This window comes from Oncorhynchus masou, unplaced genomic scaffold, assembly GCF_036934945.1.
Source record: "Oncorhynchus masou masou isolate Uvic2021 unplaced genomic scaffold, UVic_Omas_1.1 unplaced_scaffold_864, whole genome shotgun sequence".
NCBI classification, from domain to species: domain Eukaryota; kingdom Metazoa; phylum Chordata; class Actinopteri; order Salmoniformes; family Salmonidae; genus Oncorhynchus; species Oncorhynchus masou.
In genome coordinates this window covers 135,435-160,605 of record NW_027015101.1, presented here as the reverse complement: position 1 = coordinate 160,605, position 25,171 = coordinate 135,435, and the positions used below count along the sequence as shown (strand labels likewise).

Here is a 25,171-nt window from a genome sequence, read left to right as displayed (position 1 = left end):
CTATAATCTGTCATAGATACTGACTCTCCATCTATCCCTCTATAATCTGTCATAGATACTGACTCTCCATCTATCTCTCTATAATCTGTCATAGATACTGACTCTCCATCTATCCCTCTATAATCTGTCATAGATGCTGACTCTCCATCTATCCCTCTATAATCTGTCATAGATACTGACTCTCCATCTATCCCTCTATAATCTGTCATAGATACTGACTCTCCATCTATCTCTCTATAATCTGTCATAGATACTGACTCTCCAACTATCTCTCTATAATCTGTCATAGATACTGACTCTCCATCTATCCCTCTATAATCTGTCATAGATACTGACTCTCCAACTATCTCTCTATAATCTGTCATAGATACTGACTCTCCATCTATCCCTCTATAATCTGTCATAGATACTGACTCTCCATCTATCTCTCTATAATCTGTCATAGATACTGACTCTCCATCTATCTCTCTATAATCTGTCATAGATACTGACTCTCCATCTATCTCTCTATAATCTGTCATAGATGCTGACTCTCCATCTATCCCTCTATAATCTGTCATAGATACTGACTCTCCATCTATCCCTCTATAATCTGTCATAGATGCTGACTTTCCATCTATCCCTCTATAATCTGTCATAGATACTGACTCTCCATCTATCCCTCTATAATCTGTCATAGATGCTGACTCTCCATCTATCCCTCTATAATCTGTCATAGATACTGACTCTCCATCTATCCCTCTATAATCTGTCATAGATACTGACTCTCCATCTATCCCTCTATAATCTGTCATAGATACTGACTCTCCATCTATCCCTCTATAATCTGTCATAGATACTGACTCTCCATCTATCCCTCTATAATCTGTCATAGATACTGACTCTCCATCTATCCCTCTATAATCTGTCATAGATCCTGACTCTCCATCTATCCCTCTATAATCTGTCATAGATACTGACTCTCCAACTATCTCTCTATAATCTGTCATAGATACTGACTCTCCATCTATCCCTCTATAATCTGTCATAGATGCTGACTCTCCATCTATCCCTCTATAATCTGTCATAGATACTGACTCTCCATCTATCTCTCTATAATCTGTCATAGATACTGACTCTCCATCTATCTCTCTATAATCTGTCATAGATGCTGACTCTCCATCTATCCCTCTATAATCTGTCATAGATACTGACTCTCCATCTATCCCTCTATAATCTGTCATAGATGCTGACTTTCCATCTATCCCTCTATAATCTGTCATAGATACTGACTCTCCATCTATCCCTCTATAATCTGTCATAGATGCTGACTCTCCATCTATCCCTCTATAATCTGTCATAGATACTGACTCTCCATCTATCCCTCTATAATCTGTCATAGATACTGACTCTCCATCTATCCCTCTATAATCTGTCATAGATACTGACTCTCCATCTATCCCTCTATAATCTGTCATAGATACTGACTCTCCATCTATCCCTCTATAATCTGTCATAGATACTGACTCTCCATCTATCCCTCTATAATCTGTCATAGATCCTGACTCTCCATCTATCCCTCTATAATCTGTCATAGATACTGACTCTCCATCTATCCCTCTATAATCTGTCATAGATGCTGACTCTCCATCTATCCCTCTATAATCTGTCATAGATACTGACTCTCCATCTATCCCTCTATAATCTGTCATAGATGCTGACTCTCCATCTATCCCTCTATAATCTGTCATAGATCCTGACTCTCCATTTATCCCTCTATAATCTGTCATAGATACTGACTCCATCTATCCCTCTATAATCTGTCATAGATACTGACTCTCCATCTATCCCTCTATAATCTGTCATAGATACTGACTCTCCATCTATCCCTCTATAATCTGTCATAGATACTGACTCTCCATCTATCTCTCTATAATCTGTCATAGATACTGACTCTCCATCTATCCCTCTATAATCTGTCATAGATACTGACTCTCCATCTATCCCTCTATAATCTGTCATAGATCCTGACTCTCCATCTATCCCTCTATAATCTGTCATAGATACTGACTCTCCATCTATCCCTCTATAATCTGTCATAGATACTGACTCTCCATCTACCTCTCTATAATCTGTCATAGATGCTGACTCTCCATATACATCTCACCTGCCAATAAACAGTGCAGTAACACACCAGTATATATCTGTATGATGAGAGATGAAGGACCATATGTTAAAGTAGTCCCCAAACTGACCAAGAGCTGTGTCTGACACCCTGTATGTGAAAGTGTCCCCACAACACGTGTCTGTGACAGGTCATTCGGCCTCTGACTGGAGAGAATAGAGTGAGTCAGAGAGAAGGAGAGAGCGATGTCTTTATTCTTTTGGAACTTTTGTGAGTGTAATGTACACTGTAAATAAATGTATTATCGTTTATTTTATCTATTTACTTGCTTTGGCAATGTAAACATATGTTTCCCATGCCAATAAAGCCCCTTAAATTGAAAAATAAATTGGATTGCGAAGTTGAAGTTGCTTACCACCGGGGATACAACGGGTTAAAGCCTGACTCCGCAGGCACAACGCACCCCTCCCTATTCTACCTCTCCTCTGTCGTTCCATTTTACTGTGTGTGCTCAGGGGGTTACTTTGCCATCTGCGATCACCGCGCTCATGTGTTTGTGTGTTCAGCCTTATGCACACACAATAAACTTTTTTTTTACCGGACACCAGATAGAATTTCAAAGACACCTGCACCGAAAACAATAATATCCGGAACATTTCTTCCGGACATAATCCTGAACTGCTCTGGAGGTCATTTTCCGTTTGTGGCTTTTAGTGCCCTTTTCAACGATTTCTGTTTCAGTCGAAACAGGAGCTCGGAAACATGTTGAGGAGAGGAGGTCTTTCTTTTGAAAGGTTCCCGAAGTTGGGACGCCAATGATGCGCGATGCAAGAGGTAAGTGGAGGAAAGGGGTTTCGGGAAACTGCCCAGTGGTTTGGTAGACGTGATTTTCGGTTCGTTTGAGCGGTTTATTTGGTCGGTTGTGTATGTAACTGTTAGCACCGATAGCTGAGTCACTGTTGTGCTCTGTGCCTGCCTGGTTGGGCTCGCTGCTCTGTTCTGCACTACTGTTTTGGGAAACCGGGCCCTGCTCTGTCCTATCTGACGTAATGTGCTGCATGATGTGGGTTCATTGCCCCAGTTTCTACCTAAACTCGGAGGGCGAAACTGATTCCTAGGACAGGGCAATTAATCTAGGATATAGCTACAAACTTGTAAAACGGTAGACCCAGGTGTTAGGTTGGGCAGACACTTGTCAACAGTAAGGATAGCAGAACATGAACAAGAAAACTATGCCCGATCGCTTAAATCTGACACACCTATGATGTTAAGTAATGAAGGCTATTCTAGGCATGTGGCCGATCGCCTACTCATTGCAATGGAACAAACTTCAGCAAGGACTCTGAAGATTATTTACGACGGAGCCAATTCTGAAATCACTCGAGAGATGGACTATTGTCAGAAATTATTTGTGGGCCGCTTTCTAAGGTTTTAAACATTCAAATGAAGCCATGATTCCACCTTCATTACAAAGTCTCACGTAGGTCTGTCTACCTGTCCAGCATTAGGCTACATAAACTCACGTCGGTCTACCTGTCCAGCATCAGGCTACATAAACTCACGTAGGCCTACCTGTCCAGCATCAGGCTACATAAACTCACGTAGGTCTACCTGTCCAGCATTAGGCTCCATAAACTCACGTCGGTCTACCTGTCCAGCATTAGGCTCCATAAACTCACGTAGGTCTACCTGTCCAGCATTAGGCTCCATAAACTCACGTCGGTCTACCTGTCCAGCATCAGGCTCCATAAACTCACGTAGGTCTACCTGTCCAGCAGTAGGCGCCATAAACTCACGTAGGTCTACCTGTCCAGCATCAGGCTCCATAAACTCACGTCGGTCTACCTGTCCAGCATCAGGCTACATAAACTCACGTCGGTCTACCTGTCCAGCATCAGGCTACATAAACTCACGTCGGTCTACCTGTCCAGCATTAGGCTCCATAAACTCACGTAGGTCTACCTGTCCAGCATTAGGCTCCATAAACTCACGTCGGTCTACCTGTCCAGCATCAGGCTCCATAAACTCACGTCGGTCTACCTGTCCAGCATTAGGCTCCATAAACTCACGTCGGTCTACCTGTCCAGCATTAGGCTCCATAAACTCACGTCGGTCTACCTGTCCAGCATTAGGCTCCATAAACTCACGTCGGTCTACCTGTCCAGCATTAGGCTCCATAAACTCACGTCGGTCGACCTGTCCAGCATCAGGCTCCATAAACTCACGTAGGTCTACCTGTCTAGCATTAGGCTCCATAAACTCACGTCGGTCTACCTGTCCAGCATTAGGCTCCATAAACTCACGTAGGTCTACCTGTCCAGCATTAGGCTCCATAAACTCTCGTCGGTCTACCTGTCCAGCATCAGGCTCCATAAACTCACGTCGGTCTACCTGTCCAGCATCAGGCTACATAAACTCACGTAGGTCTACCTGTCCAGCATTAGGCTACATAAACTCACGTAGGTCTACCTGTCCAGCATTAGGCTCCATAAACTCACGTCAGTCTACTTGTCCAGCATCAGGCTACATAAACTCACGTCGGTCTACCTGTCCAGCATTAGGCTACATAAACTCACGTCGGTCTACCTGTCCAGCATTAGGCTCCATAAACTCACGTAGGTCTACCTGTGTCCAACCCGGGGATGTACAGGTCCCAACCCACCAGTGCTGTCTACACGTGCAGGCCTTTGATCCTACATCATAGCATAGTCCTATAACACGCCTTCATGCTCAGTCATACATAATTTATAACTTGTACTGTACTTGTGCTCATGCAGGGTTGGAGTTATGTTTAGTCAAGGGCGAGGTCATGGTGTCTCAGTTGTATACGGGAACCGTTATGTCCTCTTAGAGACGACAGATACTAAAGGGGACATCTGCAGTCGCTACATCAGACTTATAAATGAATAATATGTTCCCATTGATTATTGAAGGATAATATACATTCCTCAGGAGCTTAGTTCAACTGTGGTTCCCCATCAGAACCCTACATATAAACTGGCTTTACTCCATTGTTTGCAAATAAAGTAAATGTAAACAAACACTGTGGAGCCTCAAAACATTGTTAAAACTATTATTTTTTTTATCATGGATGGTCAGCTCTGTCTATGAATATGAGATTGGTTAAATTAAACTCACGTAGGTCTACCTGTGTCCAACCGAGGGTTGTACAGGTCCCAACCCACCAGTTGTGTCTACACTTGCATCCACAGCTCTGTCTATGAATATGAGATTGGTTTAATTAAACTCACGTAGGTCTACCTGTGTCCAACCGAGGGTTGTACAGGTCCCAACCCACCAGTTGTGTCTACACTTGCATCCACAGCTCTGTCTATGAATATGAGATTGGTTGAGTTTCACCAGCCCCGTCCCTCAGGTTTTTACAGAAACAGTGACGAGGACTATGCTTTGCTATTGTTTCAGCTACAGATTGCCCCTTTAAGTATCCTCTTATATTGGTTTTGTTTTGATGAGTTTGTGTTTTGGGTCGGAGTGGAGTGTTGGTTTGTCAGACCAGCCCTGTTTGTCTAAGGGGATATATGAAGTTTGTGTTGGTGTTTTGGTGTGTGTGTGTGTGTGTGTGTGTGTGTGTGTGTGTGTGTGTGTGTGTGTGTGTGTGTGTGAGAGCTGCCCTGTGCCCACGGTTTCTTTTTGACCCACTGACTGAATGAGAGAAGGAGATGGTACCGTGTAGGCATGTCAAGGTGGATATGCTGTAAGGTACACAGTAGTGTAGTTCTATCCTCAAGCCTGCATTATGGATGGAGTGAGGAAAGAGAAAGGAAATAGAACCCATTCCTAATTTAGATAGAAAACAGAGGCCTAGTACGCCTGTGTGGTGCAGCTAGGACCTAGCCTGAGTGGTGCAGCTAGGACCTAGCCTGAGTGGTGCAGCTAGGACCTAGCCTGAGTGGTGCAGCTGGGACCTAGCCTGAGTGGTGCAGCTAGGACCTAGCCTGAGTGGTGCAGCTGGGACCACACCAGATCTGGGACCAGGCAATAGAAGGAGACAACAGACCTGGGACCAGACTGCAGCTAGGGCCTAGCCTCAGTGGTGCAGCTAGGACCTAGCCTGAGTGGTGCAGCTAGGACCTAGCCTGAGTGTTGCAGCTAGGGCCTAGCCTGAGTGCTGCAGCTAGGGCCTAGCCTGAGTGCTGCAGCTAGGACCTAGCCTGAGTGCTGCAGCTAGGACCTAGCCTGAGTGGTGCAGCTAGGACCTAGCCTGAGTGGTGCAGCTAGGACCTAGCCTGAGTGGTGCAGCTGGGACCTAGCCTGAGTGGTGCAGCTAGGACCTAGCCTGAGTGGTGCAGCTAGGACCTAGCCTGAATGGTGCAGCTAGGACCTAGCCTGAGTGGTGCAGCTAGGACCTAGCCTGAGTGTTGCAGCTAGGGCCTAGCCTGAGTGCTGCAGCTAGGGCCTAGCCTGAGTGCTGCAGCTAGGGCCTAGCCTGAGTGCTGCAGCTAGGACCTAGCCTGAGTGCTGCAGCTAGGACCTAGCCTGAGTGCTGCAGCTAGGACCTAGCCTGAGTGGTGCAGCTAGGACCTAGCCTGAGTGGTGCAGCTAGGACCTAGCCTGAGTGGTGCAGCTAGGACCTAGCCTGAGTGGTGCAGCTAGGACCTAGCCTGAGTGGTGCAGCTAGGACCTAGCCTGAGTGGTGCAGCTAGGACCTAGCCTGAGTGGTGCAGCTAGGACCTAGCCTGAGTGGTGCAGCTAGGACCTAGCCTGAGTGGTGCAGCTAGGACCTAGCCTGAGTGGTGCAGCTAGGGCCTAGCCTGAGTGGTGCAGCTAGGGCCTAGCCTGAGTGCTGCAGCTAGGGCCTAGCCTGAGTGCTGCAGCTAGGGCCTAGCCTGAGTGCTGCAGCTAGGGCCTAGCCTGAGTGCTGCAGCTAGGACCTAGCCTGAGTGCTGCAGCTAGGACCACACCAGATCTGGGACCAGGCAATAGAAGTAGACAACAGACCTGGGACCAGACTGCAGCTAGGGCCTAGCCTCAGTGGTGCAGCTAGGGCCTAGCCTGAATGGTGCAGCTAGGACCTAGCCTGAGTGGTGCAGCTAGGACCTAGCCTGAGTGGTGCAGCTAGGACCTAGCCTGAGTGGTGCAGCTAGGACCTAGCCTGAGTGGTGCAGCTAGGACCTAGCCTGAGTGGTGCAGCTAGGACCTAGCCTGAGTGGTGCAGCTAGGACCTAGCCTGAGTGGTGCAGCTAGGACCTAGCCTGAGTGGTGCAGCTAGGACCTAGCCTGAGTGGTGCAGCTAGGACCTAGCCTGAGTGGTGCAGCTAGGACCTAGCCTGAGTGGTGCAGCTAGGACCTAGCCTGAGTGGTGCAGCTAGGACCTAGCCTGAGTGGTGCAGCTAGGACCTAGCCTGAGTGGTGCAGCTAGGACCTAGCCTGAGTGGTGCAGCTAGGACCTAGCCTGAGTGGTGCAGCTAGGACCTAGCCTGAGTGGTGCAGCTAGGACCTAGCCTGAGTGGTGCAGCTAGGACCTAGCCTGAGTGGTGCAGCTAGGACCTAGCCTGAGTGGTGCAGCAGACCTAGGACCTAGCCTGAGTGGTGCAGCTAGGACCTAGCCTGAGTGGTGCAGCTAGGACCTAGCCTGAGTGGTGCAGCTAGGACCTAGCCTGAGTGGTGCAGCTAGGACCTAGCCTGAGTGGTGCAGCTAGGACCTAGCCTGAGTGGTGCAGCTAGGACCTAGCCTGAGTGGTGCAGCTAGGACCTAGCCTGAGTGGTGCAGCTAGGACCTAGCCTGAGTGGTGCAGCTAGGACCTAGCCTGAGTGGTGCAGCTAGGACCTAGCCTGAGTGGTGCAGCTAGGACCTAGCCTGAGTGGTGCAGCTAGGACCTAGCCTGAGTGGTGCAGCTAGGACCTAGCCTGAGTGGTGCAGCTAGGACCTAGCCTGAGTGGTGCAGCTAGGACCTAGCCTGAGTGGTGCAGCTAGGACCTAGCCTGAGTGGTGCAGCTAGGACCTAGCCTGAGTGGTGCAGCTAGGACCTAGCCTGAGTGGTGCAGCTAGGACCTAGCCTGAGTGGTGCAGCTAGGACCTAGCCTGAGTGGTGCAGCTAGGACCTAGCCTGAGTGCTGCAGCTAGGACCTAGCCTGTGTGGTGCAGCTAGGACCTAGCCTGAGTGGTGCAGCTAGGACCTAGCCTGAGTGGGCAGCCAGGACCTAGCCTGAGTGGTGCAGCTAGGACCTAGCCTGTGTGGTGCAGCTAGGACCTAGCCTGTGTGGTGCAGCTAGGACCTAGCCTGTGTGGTGCAGCTAGGACCTAGCCTGAGTGGTGCAGCTAGGACCTAGCCTGAGTGGTGCAGCTAGGACCTAGCCTGAGTGGTGCAGCTAGGACCTAGCCTGAGTGGTGCAGCTAGGACCTAGCCTGAGTGGTGCAGCTAGGACCTAGCCTGAGTGGTGCAGCTAGGACCTAGCCTGAGTGGTGCAGCTAGGACCTAGCCTGAGTGGTGCAGCTAGGACCTAGCCTGAGTGGTGCAGCTAGGGCCTAGCCTGAGTGCTGCAGCTAGGACCTAGCCTGAGTGCTGCAGCTAGGACCACACCAGATCTGGGACCAGGCAATAGAAGTAGACAACAGACCTGGGACCAGGCTGCAGCTAGGACTTAGCCTGAGTGGTGCAGCTAGGACCTAGCCTGAGTGGTTCAGCTAGGACCTAGCCTGAGTGGTGCAGCTAGGACCTAGCCTGAGTGGTGCAGCTAGGACCTAGCCTGAGTGGTGCAGCTAGGACCTAGCCTGAGTGGTGCAGCTAGGACCTAGCCTGAGTGGTGCAGCTAGGACCTAGCCTGAGTGCTGCAGCTAGGACCTAGCCTGAGTGCTGCAGCTAGGACCACACCAGATCTGGGACCAGGCAATAGAAGTAGACAACAGACCTGGGACCAGGCTGCAGCTAGGACTTAGCCTGAGTGGTGCAGCTAGGACCTAGCCTGAGTGGTGCAGCTAGGACCTAGCCTGAGTGGTGCAGCTAGGACCTAGCCTGAGTGGTGCAGCTAGGACCTAGCCTGAGTGGTGCAGCTAGGACCTAGCCTGAGTGGTGCAGCTAGGACCTAGCCTGAGTGGTGCAGCTAGGACCTAGCCTGAGTGGTGCAGCTAGGACCTAGCCTGAGTGGTGCAGCTGGGACCTAGCCTGAGTGGTGCAGCTGGGACCTAGCCTGAGTGGTGCAGCTGGGACCTAGCCTGAGTGGTGCAGCTGGGACCTAGCCTGAGTGGTGCAGCTGGGACCTAGCCTGAGTGGTGCAGCTGGGACCTAGCCTGAGTGGTGCAGCTGGGACCTAGCCTGAGTGGTGCAGCTGGGACCTAGCCTGAGTGGTGCAGCTGGGACCTAGCCTGAGTGGTGCAGCTGGGACCTAGCCTGAGTGGTGCAGCTGGGACCTAGCCTGAGTGGTGCAGCTGGGACCTAGCCTGAGTGGTGCAGCTGGGACCTAGCCTGAGTGGTGCAGCTGGGACCTAGCCTGAGTGGTGCAGCTGGGACCTAGCCTGAGTGGTGCAGCTGGGACCTAGCCTGAGTGGTGCAGCTAGGACCTAGCCTGAGTGGTGCAGCTAGGACCTAGCCTGAGTGGTGCAGCTAGGACCTAGCCTGAGTGGTGCAGCTAGGACCTAGCCTGAGTGGTGCAGCTAGGACCTAGCCTGAGTGGTGCAGCTGGGACCAGGCAATAGAAGGAGAAGACAGACCTGGGACCAAGCAGTAGAAGGAGACGACAGACCTGGGACCAGGCTGTAGAAGGAGACGACAGACCTGGGACCAGGCTGTAGAAGGAGACGACAGACCTGGGACCAGGCTGTAGAAGGAGACGACAGACCTGGGACCAGGCTGTAGAAGGAGACGACAGACCTGGGACCAGGCTGTAGAAGGAGACGACAGACCTGGGACCAGGCAGTAGAAGGAGACGACAGACCTGGGACCAGGCTGTAGAAGGAGACGACAGACCTGGGACCAGGCTGTAGAAGGAGACGACAGACCTGGGACCAGGCTGTAGAAGGAGACGACAGACCTGGGACCAGGCTGTAGAAGGAGACGACAGACCTGGGACCAGGCTGTAGAAGGAGACGACAGACCTGGGACCAGGCTGTAGAAGGAGACGACAGACCTGGGACCAGGCTGTAGAAGGAGACGACAGACCTGGGACCAGGCTGTAGAAGGAGACGACAGACCTGGGACCAGGCTGTAGAAGGAGACGACAGACCTGGGACCAGGCTATTGGAGACGACAGACCTGGGACCAGGTTATAGAAGGAGACAACAGATCTGGGACCAGGCTATTGGAGACAACAGATCTGGGACCAGTCTAGGTTCTAGCTGCAGAATCATTTAATAAACTACAGGATAATATTATAGTGTTTTTTTTAATATGAGATTGATCACTATGTACCAATGGAATGATCTCACTCACTCACTCACTCACTCACTCACTCACTCACTCACTCACTCACTCACTCACTCACTCACTCACTCACTCACTCACTCACTCACTCACTCCGTCTATTCCCAACTCCACTCTCTCCTGCAGCGCACAGGGCTCTCTAACTTGACCATTTTTATAGCTATTTCCTGTACAGACTCCAACACAGGAATGCCAGGAATACATCAGTGTTGTCCCAGGGCCAGTAGATGGTAGAGGGAGGAAATGAAGCCAAATACAATTAATACGTAGCTAGGAGCTGAACCTGCCTGGTGACTGAGGCCCTTGTCAAAACAACCCCTATCCCCCATAGGCCCTTGTCAAAACTACCCCTATCCCCCATAGGCCCTTGTCAAAATGACCTCTATCCCCTATAGGCCCTTGTCAAAACGACCCCTATCCCCTATAGGCCCTTGTCAAAACGACCCCTATCCCCTATAGGCCCTTTTCAAAACGACCCTTATCCCCTATAGGCCCTTGTCAAAACGGCCCTATCCCTATAGGCCCTTGTCAAAACGACCCCTATCCCCTATAGGCCCTTGTCAAAACGACCCCTATCCCCTATAGGCCCTTTTCAAAACGACCCTTATCCCATATAGCCCTTGTCAAAACGACCCTTATCCCCTATAGCCCTTGTCAAAACGACCCTTATCCCCTATAGCCCTTGTCAAAACGACTCCTATCCCATATAGGCCCTTGTCAAAACGACCCTTATCTCCTATAGCCCTTGTCAAAATGACCCCTATCCCCTATAGGCCCTTGTCAAAACGACCCCTATCCAAAATGACCCCTATAGGCCCTTGTCAAAACATCCCCTGGTAGTGGGGTACTTGACTTGTGGAGATCTGTAGTCAGTGTGAATCCTACGGGGAAGGTTCCACCAAACTAATATTTTTATTTTTTATTTATTTAACTAGTTAGTTAAATCAGATAAGAACAAATTCTTATTTACAATGACGGCCTACCTGTTGTCTGCCTTCAGGGGCAGAACAGTAGATTTTTACCTCGTCAGCTCTGGGATTTGATCTAGCCACCTTTCGGTTACTAACCACTATACTACCTGCCACCCCTAATATAAGAGGTCAAGAGGTAGGGGTTGTTTCTGGCCTGGATGTGTAAGGACCACTGGAGATAGTGGTAGTGGGGTTGTTTCTGGCCTGGATGTGTAAGGACCACTGGAGATAGTGGTAGTGGGGTTGTTTCTGGCCTGGATGTGTAAAGACCACTGGAGATAGTGGTAGTGGGGTTGTTTCTGGCCTGGATGTGTAAGGACCACTGGAGATAGTGGTAGTGGGGTTGTTTCTGGCCTGGATGTGTAAGGACCACTGGAGATAGTGGTAGTGGGGTTGTTTCTGGCCTGGATGTGTAAGGACCGCTGGAGATAGTGGTAGTGGGGTTGTTTCTGGCCTGGATGTGTAAGGACCGCTGGAGATAGTGGTAGTGGGGTTGTTTCTGGCCTGGATGTGTAAGGACCGCTGGAGATAGTGGTAGTGGGGTTGTTTCTGGCCTGGATGTGTAAGGACCACTGGAGATAGTGGTAGTGGGGTTGTTTCTGGCCTGGATGTGTAAGGACCGCTGGAGATAGAGGTAGTGGGGTTGTTTCTGGCCTGGATGTGTAAGGACCGCTGGAGATAGTGGTAGTGGGGTTGTTTCTGGCCTGGATGTGTAAGGACCGCTGGAGATAGTGGTAGTGGGGTTGTTTCTGGCCTGGATGTGTAAGGACCGCTGGAGATAGTGGTAGTGGGGTTGTTTCTGGCCTGGATGTGTAAGGACCGCTGGAGATAGTGGTAGTGGGGTTGTTTCTGGCCTGGATGTGTAAGGACCGCTGGAGATAGTGGTAGTGGGGTTGTTTCTGGCCTGGATGTGTAAGGACCGCTGGAGATAGTGGTAGTGGGGTTGTTTCTGGCCTGGATGTGTAAGGACCGCTGGAGATAGTGGTAGTGGGGTTGTTTCTGGCCTGGATGTGTAAGGACCGCTGGAGATAGTGGTAGTGGGGTTGTTTCTGGCCTGGATGTGTAAGGACCGCTGGAGATAGTGGTAGTGGGGTTGTTTCTGGCCTGGATGTGTAAGGACCGCTGGAGATAGTGGTAGTGGGGTTGTTTCTGGCCTGGATGTGTAAGGACCGCTGGAGATAGTGGTAGTGGGGTTGTTTCTGACCTGGATGTGTAAGGACCGCTGGAGATAGTGGGGTTGTTTCTGGTCTGGATGTGTAAAGACCACTGGAGATAGTGGTAGTGGGGTTGTTTCTGGCCTGGATGTGTAAGGACCACTGGAGATAGTGGTAGTGGGGTTGTTTCTGGCCTGGATGTGTAAGGACCGCTGGAGATAGTGGTAGTGGGGTTGTTTCTGGCCTGGATGTGTAAGGACCACTGGAGATAGTGGTAGTGGTCATCTGACCGTACAGGAAGCATCCGTGGCTATTTTCATCAGCCACCAGTCTATTTCCAACCAGGACTATAACACTGACGTTACTGTACAGTTGTAGCCATATGGCCCTATATCACAGCAGTGGAGGCTAGGTACACCTACTGAGTCGTGATCTTATTCTAGTCAGTTCCGTGTAATCTCTCTCCCAACACTCGTAAGATTAGCAGGCGCTGAGGTCAGCGTTGACATGAAGATTTGATTCTGGGTTCCAAGATGAGTTACTTGACATTGTACTGAATAATTGTTAATGTCAATGTTTTCTGGTTGTCTTAATTGTGTGATCATTTTGTCATCTATGTATTGGTGAATAGACTTGTTTTATCTAGGTAACATTTTACATGAAGATGGACTTTATAAATTATTAGGGGGTTTATTAGGGGGTTTATTGGGGAGTTTATTGGGGTTTATTGGGGTTTATTAGGGGTTATTAAGGTTTATTAGGGGGTAATTAGGGGTTATTAGGGGTTATTAGGGGTTATTGGGGTTTATTAGGGGTTATTAGGGTTTATTAGGGGTTTATTAGGGGTTTATTAGTCGTAAATATATATAATCGATATACCAGTCTTGTCAAAAACCAGGTTTTGCAACGAAGCACTACTTTTCTCTGGGACTTTGGTAATGGGGCCAGATTATGAAATCACATTTTCAGTACATTCAAGAGGGCTTCAGCTGGATCGATACATTCAAGAGGGCTTCAGCTGGATCGATACATTCAAGAGGGCTTCAGCTGGATCGATACATTCAAGAGGGCTTCAGCTGGATCGATACATTCAAGAGGGCTTCAGCTGGATCGATACATTCAAGAGGGCTTCAGCTGGATCGATACATTCAAGAGGGCTTCAGCTGGATCGATACATTCAAGAGGGCTTCAGCTGGATCGATACATTCAAGAGGGCTTCAGCTGGATCGATACATTCAAGAGGGCTTCAGCTGGATCGATACATTCAAGAGGGCTTCAGCTGGATCGATACAAGTCAATAGCGCTGCTTCTAAAACACCCCATTGACACCTGCTCGTCCAACATCTCATTCTAAAATTATGGGCATTAATATGGAGATGTTCCCCACTTTGTTGCTATAACAGCCTCAAATTTTCTGGGAAGACTTTCCACTAGATGATGGAACATTTCTGCGTGGACTTGCTTCCATTCAGCCACAAGAGCATTAGTGGGGTCAGGCACTGATGTTGGGCGATTAGGCCTGATTTCTGCATGGACCTCACTTTGTGCATGGGGAAATCGTCATGCTGAAACAGGAAAGGGCCTTCCCCAAACTGTTGCCACAAAGTTTGAAGCACAGAATCGTCTAGAATGTTATTGTATGCTGTAGCTAGAAGATTTCCCTTCACTGGAACTAAAGGGCCCGAACCATGAAAAACAGCCCCAGACCATTAGTCCTTCTTACTCTTGGAACTATGCATTAGGGCAGGTCGCGCTCTCCTGGCATCAGACAAACTCAGATTTGTCTGTCGGACTGCCAGATGGTGGAGAGTGATTCATCACTCCAGGGAACGCGTTTCCACTGCTCCAGAGTCCAATGGCGGCGAGCTTTACACCACTCCAGCCGACGCTTGGCATTGCGCATGGTGATCTTAAGCTTGTGTGCGGCTGCCCGGCCATGGAAACCCATTTCATGAAGCTCCTGACAGTTATTGTGCTGACGTTGCTTCCAGAGGCAGTTTGGAACTCGGTAGTGAGTGTTGCAACCGAGGACAGACAATTTTTACGCGCTACGTGCTTCAGCACACAGCTTGTGTGATCTACCACTTCGCAGCTGAGCTGTTGTTGCTCCTAGACATTTCCACTTCACAATAACAGCACTTACTGTTGACCGGGGCAGCTCTAGCGAGGTAGAAATTTGACAAACTGACTTGTTGGAAAGGTGACGGTGTCATAGGATGGCAACTGAAGAGTCACTGAGCTCTTCAGTATGGGCCGGGCTGTTTGTCTATGGAGATTGCATGGCGGTGTGCTCAATGTCAGCAACGGGTGTGGATGTTATAGCCGAATCCACTAATTTGAAGGGGTGTCCATATACTTTTGTATATATAGTATATATCATTCACTTATGAACCTGCCTTGAATCCTAAAGCCTGTAGAAGTTTCAGACATGGAGACGTACGACCAGGTCAACGTCTGACTGAGTTAGAGGATCGATCCTCAGTCTGCTTGCTCTAAACACTTTGTTAAATAGATACTGCTGAATTATGAGAGGAAAGTTACTGGCGTGACGGTGGTGTTTTGTCTGACTCAGGGCCCTGGCAGCATGCTGGTAACATGAAGTAGTTTGTTGTCGTCCAGATCTGGGCTGTTCTGTTGTTGTACTACTATTCTATACCCGTTGTTTCTTCTAAAAGACTGGACACAGAAGAGAGTGCATCATTTTTTACCAGAGTGGATGTAGTTAGTCACATCACTTTTTACCAGAGTGGATGTAGTTAGTCACATCACTTTTTACCAGAGTGGATGTAGTTAAAGTCACATCACTTTTTACCAGAGTGGATGTAGTTAAAGTCACATCACTTTTCGTGGGGTGCTGCTGGGATGAAACAATCTTAATAGGAAAGTAGTCAATGAATTTCTCCAACATGAATGATTACAAGTTGGTCAGGTCTGGGACAGGTATGTGGTAGAGTGTGTGTCCTATAAGGATCTTGGTCAGGTCTGGGACAGGTATGTGGTAGAGTGTGTGTCCTATAAGGATCTTGGTCAGGTCTGGGACAGGTATGTGGTAGAGTGTGTGTCCTATAAGGATCTTGGTCAGGTCTGGGACAGGTATGTGGTAGAGTGTGTGTCCTATAAGGATCTTGGTCAGGTCTGGCACAGGTATGTGGTAGAGTGTGTCCTATAAGGACCTTGGTCAGGTCTGGGACAGGTGGTGGTAGAGTGTGTGTCCTATAAGGATCTTGGTCAGGTCTGGGACAGGTATGTGGTAGAGTGTGTGTCCTATAAGGATCTTGGTCAGGTCTGGCACAGGTATGTGGTAGAGTGTGTGTCCTATAAGGATCTTGGTCAGGTCTGGGACAGGTGGTGGTAGAGTGTGTGTCCTATAAGGATCTTGGTCAGGTCTGGCACAGGTATGTGGTAGACAGGTGGGCCCTGAACCTTCTTATTACAGTAGTGGAACAGGTACATCCACAGCCGTGTCTTATTACAGTAGTGTAACAGGTACATCCACAGCCGTGTCTTATTACAGTAGTGGAACAGGTACATCCACAGCCGTGTCTTATTACAGTAGTGGAACAGGTACATCCACAGCCGTGTCTTATTACAGTAGTGGAACAGGTACATCCACAGCCGTTTCTTATTACAGTAGTGGAACAGGTACATCCACAGCCGTTTCTTATTACAGTAGTGGAACAGGTACATCCACAGCCGTGTCTTATTACAGTAGTGGAACAGGTACATCCACAGCCGTGTCTTATTACAGTAGTGGAACAGGTACATCCACAGCCGTGTCTTATTACAGTAGTGGAACAGGTACATCCACGGCCGTGTCTTATTACAGTAGTGGAACAGGTACATCCACAGCCGTGTCTTATTACAGTAGTGGAACAGGTACATCCACAGCCGTGTCTTATGTCTTATTACAGTAGTGGAACAGGTACATCCACGGCCGTGTCTTATTACAGTAGTGGAACAGGTACATCCACGGCCGTGTCTTATTACAGTAGTGGAACAGGTACATCCATGGCCGTGTCTTATTACAGTAGTGTAACAGGTACATCCACGGCTGTTTCTTATTACAGTAGTGGAACAGGCACATCCACGGCTGTTTCTTATTACAGTAGTGGAACAGGTACATCCATGGCCGTGTCTTATTACAGTAGTGGAACAGGTACATCCACGGCTGTTTCTTATTACAGTAGTGGAACAGGCACATCCACGGCTGTTTCTTATTACAGTAGTGGAACAGGTACATCCACAGCCGTTTCTTATTACAGTAGTGGAACAGGCACATCCACGGCTGTTTCTTATTACAGTAGTGGAACAGGCACATCCACGGCTGTTTCTTATTACAGTAGTGGAACAGGTACATCCATGGCCGTGTCTTATTACAGTAGTGGAACAGGTACATCCACGGCTGTTTCTTATTACAGTAGTGGAACAGGCACATCCACGGCTGTTTCTTATTACAGTAGTGGAACAGGTACATCCATGGCCGTGTCTTATTACAGTAGTGGAACAGGTACATCCACGGCCGTGTCTTATTACAGTAGTGGAACAGGTACATCCACAGCCGTGTCTTATTACAGTAGTGGAACAGGTACATCCACAGCCGTTTCTTATTACAGTAGTGGAACAGGTACATCCACAGCCGTTTCTTATTACAGTAGTGGAACAGGTACATCCACAGCCGTTTCTTATTACAGTAGTGGAACAGGTACATCCACAGCCGTTTCTTATTACAGTAGTGGAACAGGTACATCCACAGCCGTTTCTTATTACAGTAGTGGAACAGGTACATCCACAGCCGTGTCTTATTACAGTAGTGGAACAGGTACATCCACAGCCGTGTCTTATTACAGTAGTGGAACAGGTACATCCACAGCCGTGTCTTATTACAGTAGTGGAACAGGTACATCCACAGCCGTGTCTTATTACAGTAGTGGAACAGGTACATCCACAGCCGTGTCTTATTACAGTAGTGGAACAGGTACATCCACAGCCGTGTCTTATTACAGTAGTGGAACAGGTACATCCACAGCCGTGTCTTATTACAGTAGTGGAACAGGTACATCCACGGCCGTGTCTTATTACAGTAGTGGAACAGGTACATCCACGGCCGTGTCTTATTACAGTAGTGGAACAGGTACATCCACGGCCGTGTCTTATTACAGTAGTGGAACAGGTACATCCACGGCTGTTTCTTATTACAGTAGTGGAACAGGCACATCCACGGCTGTTTCTTATTACAGTAGTGGAACAGGCACATCCACGGCTGTTTCTTATTACAGTAGTGGAACAGGTACATCCATGGCCGTGTCTTATTACAGTAGTGGAACAGGTACATCCACGGCTGTTTCTTATTACAGTAGTGGAACAGGTACATCCACGGCTGTTTCTTATTACAGTAGTGGAACAGGTACATCCACGGCCGTGTCTTATTACAGTAGTGGAACAGGTACATCCATGGCCGTGTCTTACTACAGTAGTGGAACAGGTACATCCACAGCCGTGTCTTATTACAGTAGTGGAACAGGTACATCCACAGCCGTGTCTTATTACAGTAGTGTAACAGGTACATCCACAGCCGTGTCTTATTACAGTAGTGGAACAGGCACATCCACAGCCGTGTCTTATTACAGTAGTGTAACAGGCACATCCACAGCCGTGTCTTATTACAGTAGTGGAACAGGTACATCCACAGCCGTGTCTTATTACAGTAGTGTAACAGGCTTGTCCGTAGCTGTTTAGTAACTCTCACCAAGCCGCTTTTCTGCTCTGCTGCCATGGTGATGATGGAATCCTGTCAGAAAAACAAGCAGGGGGTGGTGCTCCTCCCTGTCTGTTGCGATAACAAAACTTTCAAAGAAGAAAATGCCTATGACTATAGACTAAAAATAATCAGTTAGGGCCCATCCCAAATGGCACCCTATTCCCTATACCCTCAAAATGAAAGCAAAAGCTTTGACAAAGGCTGTGAGCTTGACAAGCAAGTGATACTGACAATGGCAGTGTGTAGGATTTTATTATATAGGGATAAGTCCCAAAATGCACCCTAACACCTATATGTCCCCTTATAGGCTCTGGTCAAAAGTAGTGTGCTACAAAGGGCTGTGTCCTCACGGTTAAGTCCCCTCCTCAAAACTAATATTTGTATTCCTGTAAAAAAAAAAAACATCCTTTTGTCCTTTGTGATTCTGACATGGCTGACTGGACAGAGAGGGATGGTAGATCGTCTATAGTCAGCTCTCTCTGTGTGTGGTCAGGGCCCACCATGTCTCTTTCTCTCTTGTCCCAAAAGGCACCCTATTCCCTAGTACACTACCTAGTGCACCACTACTACCCTAAGTAGTGCACTATATAGGGAATAGGGTGCCATTTGGGCCCTGGTCTAATGGGGTGCACTCTATAGGGAATATGGTGTATTAGGGACACATCCCTGGTCTACTGGTCACTGATATTACAGTGTGCATCTGTATGTTAATCTAACTGTGATGTTCTCTTTCTGACCAGGAACACATACCCTGGGCATCACTGAACTCATCTAGAGGACCACATCTCATCTCCTCCCCCATCTTAACTCTACTGACCTCCTCCCCCCTAACTCCCTCCTCCATCCCAGTTTAAGACTCCCCCCTCCTTAACTCTACTGACCCCCCCCCACCTCCCTCCTCCATCCCAGTTAAAGACTCCCCCCTCATTAACTCTACCTGTGAGAAGAAAGCTAGTGGGCGGGCCCACTGTATGATTCCATTGCCCACTTCTTAACACCTGTGAAACACTGACCAATCACCATGCAGACATCATCTCTCCGCCGCCAGGTGAAGAACATGGTCAACCAATACTCAGAGGCAGAGGTCAAGGTTTGTTGTTGTGCTTGTTGTTGTTGTTATTTAACATTTGTATTGTTACCTAAAGTTGAAGTTGGAAGTTTACATACACCTTAGCCAAATAGATTTAAACTCAGTTTTTCACAATTCCTGACATTTAATCCTAGTAAAAATTCCCTGTCTTAGGTCAGTTAGGATCACGACTTTATTTTAAGAATGTGAAATGTCAGAATAATAGTAGTGATTTATTTCAAGTTTTATTTCTTTCATCACATTCCCAGTGGGTCAGAAGTTTCCATACACTCAATTAGTATTTGGTAGCATTGCCTTTAATTGGTTTAATGTGGGTCAAATGTTTCGGGTAGCCTTCCACAAGCTTCCCACAATAAGATGGGTGAATTTTGGCCCATTCCTCCTGACAGACCTGGTGTAACTGAGTCAGGTTTGTAGGCCTCCTTGCTTGCACACACTTTTTCAGTTCTGCCCACAAATTAGGTATGAGGTCAGGGCTTTGTGATGGCCACTCCAATACCTTGACTTTGTTGTCCTTAAGCCATTTTGCCACAACTTTGGAAGTATGCTTGGGGTTATTGTCCGTTTGGAAGACCCATTTGCGACCAAGCTATAACTTCCTAACTGATGTCTTAAGATGTTGCTTCAATATATCCACATCATTTTCCTTTCTCATGATGCCATCTAGTTTGTGAAGTGCACCAGTCCCTCCCGCAGCAAAGCACCCCCACAACACGATGCTGCCACCCCCATGCTTCACGGTTGGGATGGTGTCTTCGGCTTGCAAGCCTCCCCCTTTTCCCTCCAAACATAAGATGGTCATTCTCCCAAACAGTTATATTTTTGTTTAATCAGACCAGAGAACATTTCTCCAAAAAGTACAATTTTTGTCCACATGTGCAGTTGCAAACTGTAGTCTGTTTTTTTAAAGCAGTGGCTTCTTCCTTGCTGAGCGGCCTTTCAGGTTATGTCGATATAGGACTGGTTTTACTATGGATATTGATACTTTTGTACCTGTTTCCTCCAGCATCTTCACAAGGTCCTTTGCTGTTGTTCTTTTCGCACCAAAGTAGGAGACAGAACGCATCTCCTTCCTGAGCGGTATGACGGCTGCATGGTCCCATGGTGTTTATATTTGCGTACTATTGTTTGTACAGATGAACATGGTACCTTCAGGCATTTGGAAATGTTTCCCAAGGATGAACCAGACTTGTGGAGGTCTACAATCTTTTTTCTGAGGTATTGGTGGATTTATTTTGATTTATCCATGATTTCAAGCAAAGAGGCACTGAGTTTGAAGGTAGGCCTTGAAATACATCCACAGGTACACCTCCAATTGACTCAAATGATGTCAATTAGCCTATCAGAAGCTTCTAAAGCCATGACATCATTTTCTGGAATTTTCCAAGCTGTTTAAAGGCACAGTCAACTTAGTGTATGTAAACTTCTGACCCACCTGAATTGTGATACAGCGAATTATAAGTGAAATAATCTGTCTGTAAACAATTGTTGGAAAAAATGACTTGTGTCATGCACAAAGTAGATGTCCTAACCGACTCGCCAGAACTATAGTTTGTTAACAAGAAATATGTGGAGTGGCTGAAGAACGAGTTTTAACGACTCCAACATAAGTGTATGTAAACCTTCGACTCCAACATAAGTGTCTGTTAACCTTCGACTCCAACATAAGTGTATGTAAACCTTCGACTCCAACATAAGTGTCTGTAAACCTTCGACTCCAACATAAGTGTATGTAAACCTTCGACTCCAACATAAGTGTCTGTAAACCGTCGACTCCAACATAAGTGTATGTAAACCTTCGACTCCAACATAAGTGTCTGTAAACCTTCGACTCCAACATAAGTGTCTGTAAACCTTCGACTCCAACATAAGTGTATGTAAACCTTCGACTCCAACATAAGTGTATGTAAACCTTCGACTCCAACATAAGTGTCTGTAAACCTTCGACTCCAACATAAGTGTCTGTAAACCTTCGACTCCAACATAAGTGTATGTAAACCTTCGACTCCAACATAAGTGTCTGTAAACCTTCGACTCCAACATAAGTGTCTGTAAACCTTCGACTCCAACATAAGTGTATGTAAACCTTCGACTCCAACATAAGTGTCTGTAAACCTTCGACTCCAACATAAGTGTCTGTAAACCTTCGACTCCAACATAAGTGTATGTAAACCTTCGACTCCAACATAAGTGTATGTAAACCTTCGACTTCAACTGTCAATATTGTAAAGCTTCTTTGGGTCTGAGAAAAGAGCCATCATCAATCATTCTTATATATTGTAGTTTATAATTTTTCTTGGGCTGGGATTAAAACCGATCGTGCTTTGTTGGTGATTTTAAAGGGAATGTTTCGGAGGCCTCATCCACGCTGAATGCTGCGTGTGTCGGCTCATTCGGAAATGACTTTTTAAATGGCGCATAGCTGACAAAATGAGATCGGATTGAATCCCGGCCCGAATTATATTTTTTCAAACTAAATATGTATTCATATTATTATTATTATTATTATATTAAGGTCCGCGAGGCGACCTCCAACGACCCGTGGGGCCCCCCCTCCTCTCTGATGTCAGAGATCGCTGACCTGACCTTCAACGTGGTGGCGTTCACTGAGGTCATGGGTATGATCTGGAAACGCCTCAACGACAGCGGGAAGAACTGGAGACACGTCTACAAGGTCAACATTCACCTGGAAACTGTTTGTTTTCTCTGTGATATTTACTAACAAACAACATTCACCTGGAAACTGTTTGTTTTCTCTGTGATATTTACTAACATACAACATTCACCTGGAAACTGTTTGTTTTCTCTGTGATATTTACTAACAAACAACATTCACCTGGAAACTGTTTGTTTTCTCTGTGATATTTACTAACAAACAACATTCACCTGGAAACTGTTTGTTTTCTCTGTGATATTTACAAACATGCAATTGTTAGTTTTCCTTTCATTCTTTAAATATGCTGTTCCTATGCATTTTTATCATCATATTCTGTTTTTATTGTTTCACCCTTTGCCTTGTCTTTCTATCTACTGTTAGATGTGTGTGCGGTGTCTGTTTTGAAATGTGCTGTGTGTAAGTGAAGTGGGTTGTTATTTTATTGCTAGGCCCTGACTCTACTCGACTACCTGATCAAAACGGGCTCGGAACGTGTGGCGCAGCAGTGCAGGGAGAACGTCTACACCATACAGGTTAGGTTGACGGTTCGAATCCCGAGTCTGTCGGGATAAATGTCTGGGAGTGCACTGAGCTGGCTTCTGAATGGTTTCTTTCTCAGTTTTTTTGGTTTCAACCCCCTATCTGCAGAAAAAGTATAATAAAGTATACTTCCTCCTCCTCTTCCTCCTCCTTCTCTGTAGACCCTACGGGACTTCCAGTTCACAGACAGGGATGGCAGGGACCAGGGGGTGAATGTTAGGGAGAAGGCCAAGCAGCTGGTGGCCCTGATGAGGGATGAGGAGAGGCTGAAACAGGTATGACATGGTACCTGTATTCTGTTGGTTTGGTTTTGTTCAGTATGTGTGTCTGCTTCTGTTTTCCCAGATACACTATGTCTGGTCCTGGACACCAGATACATTATGTCTGGTCCTGGACATCAGATACATTATGTCTGGTTCTGGACATCAGATACACTATGTCTGGTCCTGGACATCAGATACATTATGTCTGGTCCTGGACATCAGATACATTATGTCTGGTCCTGGACATCAGATACATTATGTCTGGTCCTGGACATCAGATACATTATGTCTGGTCCTGGTCCTGGACACCAGATACATTATGTCTGGTCCTGGACATCAGATACATTATGTCTGGTCCTGGACATCAGATACATTATGTCTGGTCCTGGTCCTGGACACCAGATACATTATGTCTGGTCCTGGACACCAGATACATTATGTCTGGTCCTGGACATCAGATACATTATGTCTGGTCCTGGTCCTGGACACCAGATACATTATGTCTGGTCCTGGTCCTGGACACCAGATACATTATGTCTGGTCCTGGTCCTGGACACCAGATACATTATGTCTGGTCCTGGTCCTGGACACCAGATACATTATGTCTGGTCCTGGACACCAGATACATTATGTCTGGTCCTGGACATCAGATACATTATGTCTGGTCCTGGTCCTGGACATCAGATACATTATGTCTGGTCCTGGACATCAGATACATTATGTCTGGTCCTGGACATCAGATACATTATGTCTGGTCCTGGTCCTGGACATCAGATACATTATGTCTGGTCCTGGACATCAGATACATTATGTCTGGTCCTGGACATCAGATACATTATGTCTGGTCCTGGACATCAGATACATTATGTCTGGTCCTGGACATCAGATACATTATGTCTGGTCCTGGACATCAGATACATTATGTCTGGTCCTGGACATCAGATACATTATGTCTGGTCCTGGACATCAGATACATTATGTCTGGTCCCGGACATCAGATACATTATGTCTGGTCCCGGACACCAGATACATTATGTCTGGTCCTGGTCCTGGACATCAGATACATTATGTCTGGTCCTGGACACCAGATACATTATGTCTGGTCCTGGACACCAGATACATTATGTCTGGTCCTGGACACCAGATACATTATGTCTGGTCCTGGACACCAGATACATTATGTCTGGTCCTGGACACCAGATGCATTATGTCTGGTCCTGGACACCAGATGCATTATGTCTGGTCCTGGACACCAGATGCATTATGTCTGGTCCTGGACACCAGATGCATTATGCCTGGTCCTGGACACCAGATGCATTATGTCTGGTCCTGGACACCAGATGCATTATGTCTGGTCCTGGACACCAGATGCATTATGTCTGGTCCTGGACACCAGATACATTATGTCTGGTCCTGGACATCAGATACATTATGTCTGGTCCTGGACATCAGATACATTATGTCTGGTCCTGGACATCAGATACATTATGTCTGGTCCTGGACTTCTCCATTGATCTGGCTTTTTAGTCCCGGTCTAGGCGTAATCTGTGTCCAGGAAACCGTCCCGGTATTGTCCCCTCGGTGATGAATAAAATCCCTATCTACATTATGTAAATAACTAGCTATCTATTTGTCTAGGAGAGGACCCTGGCCCTGAAGACCAAGGAGAGGATGGCTGGAGCAGCTGCAGGGTCAGGGATGGGCTCTAGTTCTCTACCTCCACCCTACCCAGGCCGCCGTAGCAGCCAGCCCAGCATGACTGCTCTCTATGGGGAGGACTTCAGCCGGTCCAGGGAGGCCCATTCCTCTTTCAACTGTGAGTAGTACCATGCAGCTGGGAATATGCACACGCACGCACGCACGCACGCACACACACACACACACACACGCAAAACACACACACACACACGCAAAACACACACACACACACACGCAAAACACACACACACACGCAAAACACACACACACACACACACACACACACACACGCAATCACGCTATTGGAAACGAAGGCTGTTCTGAGGTCAGGCCAGGTTGTGGCTCGATAAGTTTGAGTCGGGTCAGGGACAATTCTTTTCAGCTAACCCGAATCCCTTTCCTAGCCTTAACCTAACCTTAACCGAGTTCTCCTAAAGCTTTTCAGTTAACCCTAATCCCTTTCCTAACCTAACCTTAACCTAACCTTAACCTTAACCTAACCTTAACCGAGTTCTCCTAAAGCGTTTCAGTTAACCCTAATCCCTTTCCTGACCTTAAC

The 25,171-nt window shown here is 47.5% G+C and overlaps 1 protein-coding gene across 3 annotated transcripts in view; it reads left to right on the top strand.

Moving 5' to 3' along the window:
* Positions 1-2,606: 2,606 nt before the first annotated feature.
* epn3a (epsin 3a) overlaps positions 2,607-25,171 on the top strand; it is a 65,445-nt gene continuing 42,880 nt past the window's right edge. For all 3 annotated transcript variants that reach the window (XM_064963885.1, XM_064963886.1, XM_064963884.1), the window contains exons 1-6: positions 2,607-2,938; positions 19,106-19,455; positions 21,971-22,129; positions 22,561-22,644; positions 22,813-22,926; positions 24,553-24,730. In XM_064963885.1, coding sequence (XP_064819957.1) covers positions 19,387-19,455; positions 21,971-22,129; positions 22,561-22,644; positions 22,813-22,926; positions 24,553-24,730 — 604 coding nt within the window. In that variant the 5' untranslated portion in view covers positions 2,607-2,938; positions 19,106-19,386. The remainder of the gene's footprint in view (positions 2,939-19,105; positions 19,456-21,970; positions 22,130-22,560; positions 22,645-22,812; positions 22,927-24,552; positions 24,731-25,171) is intronic.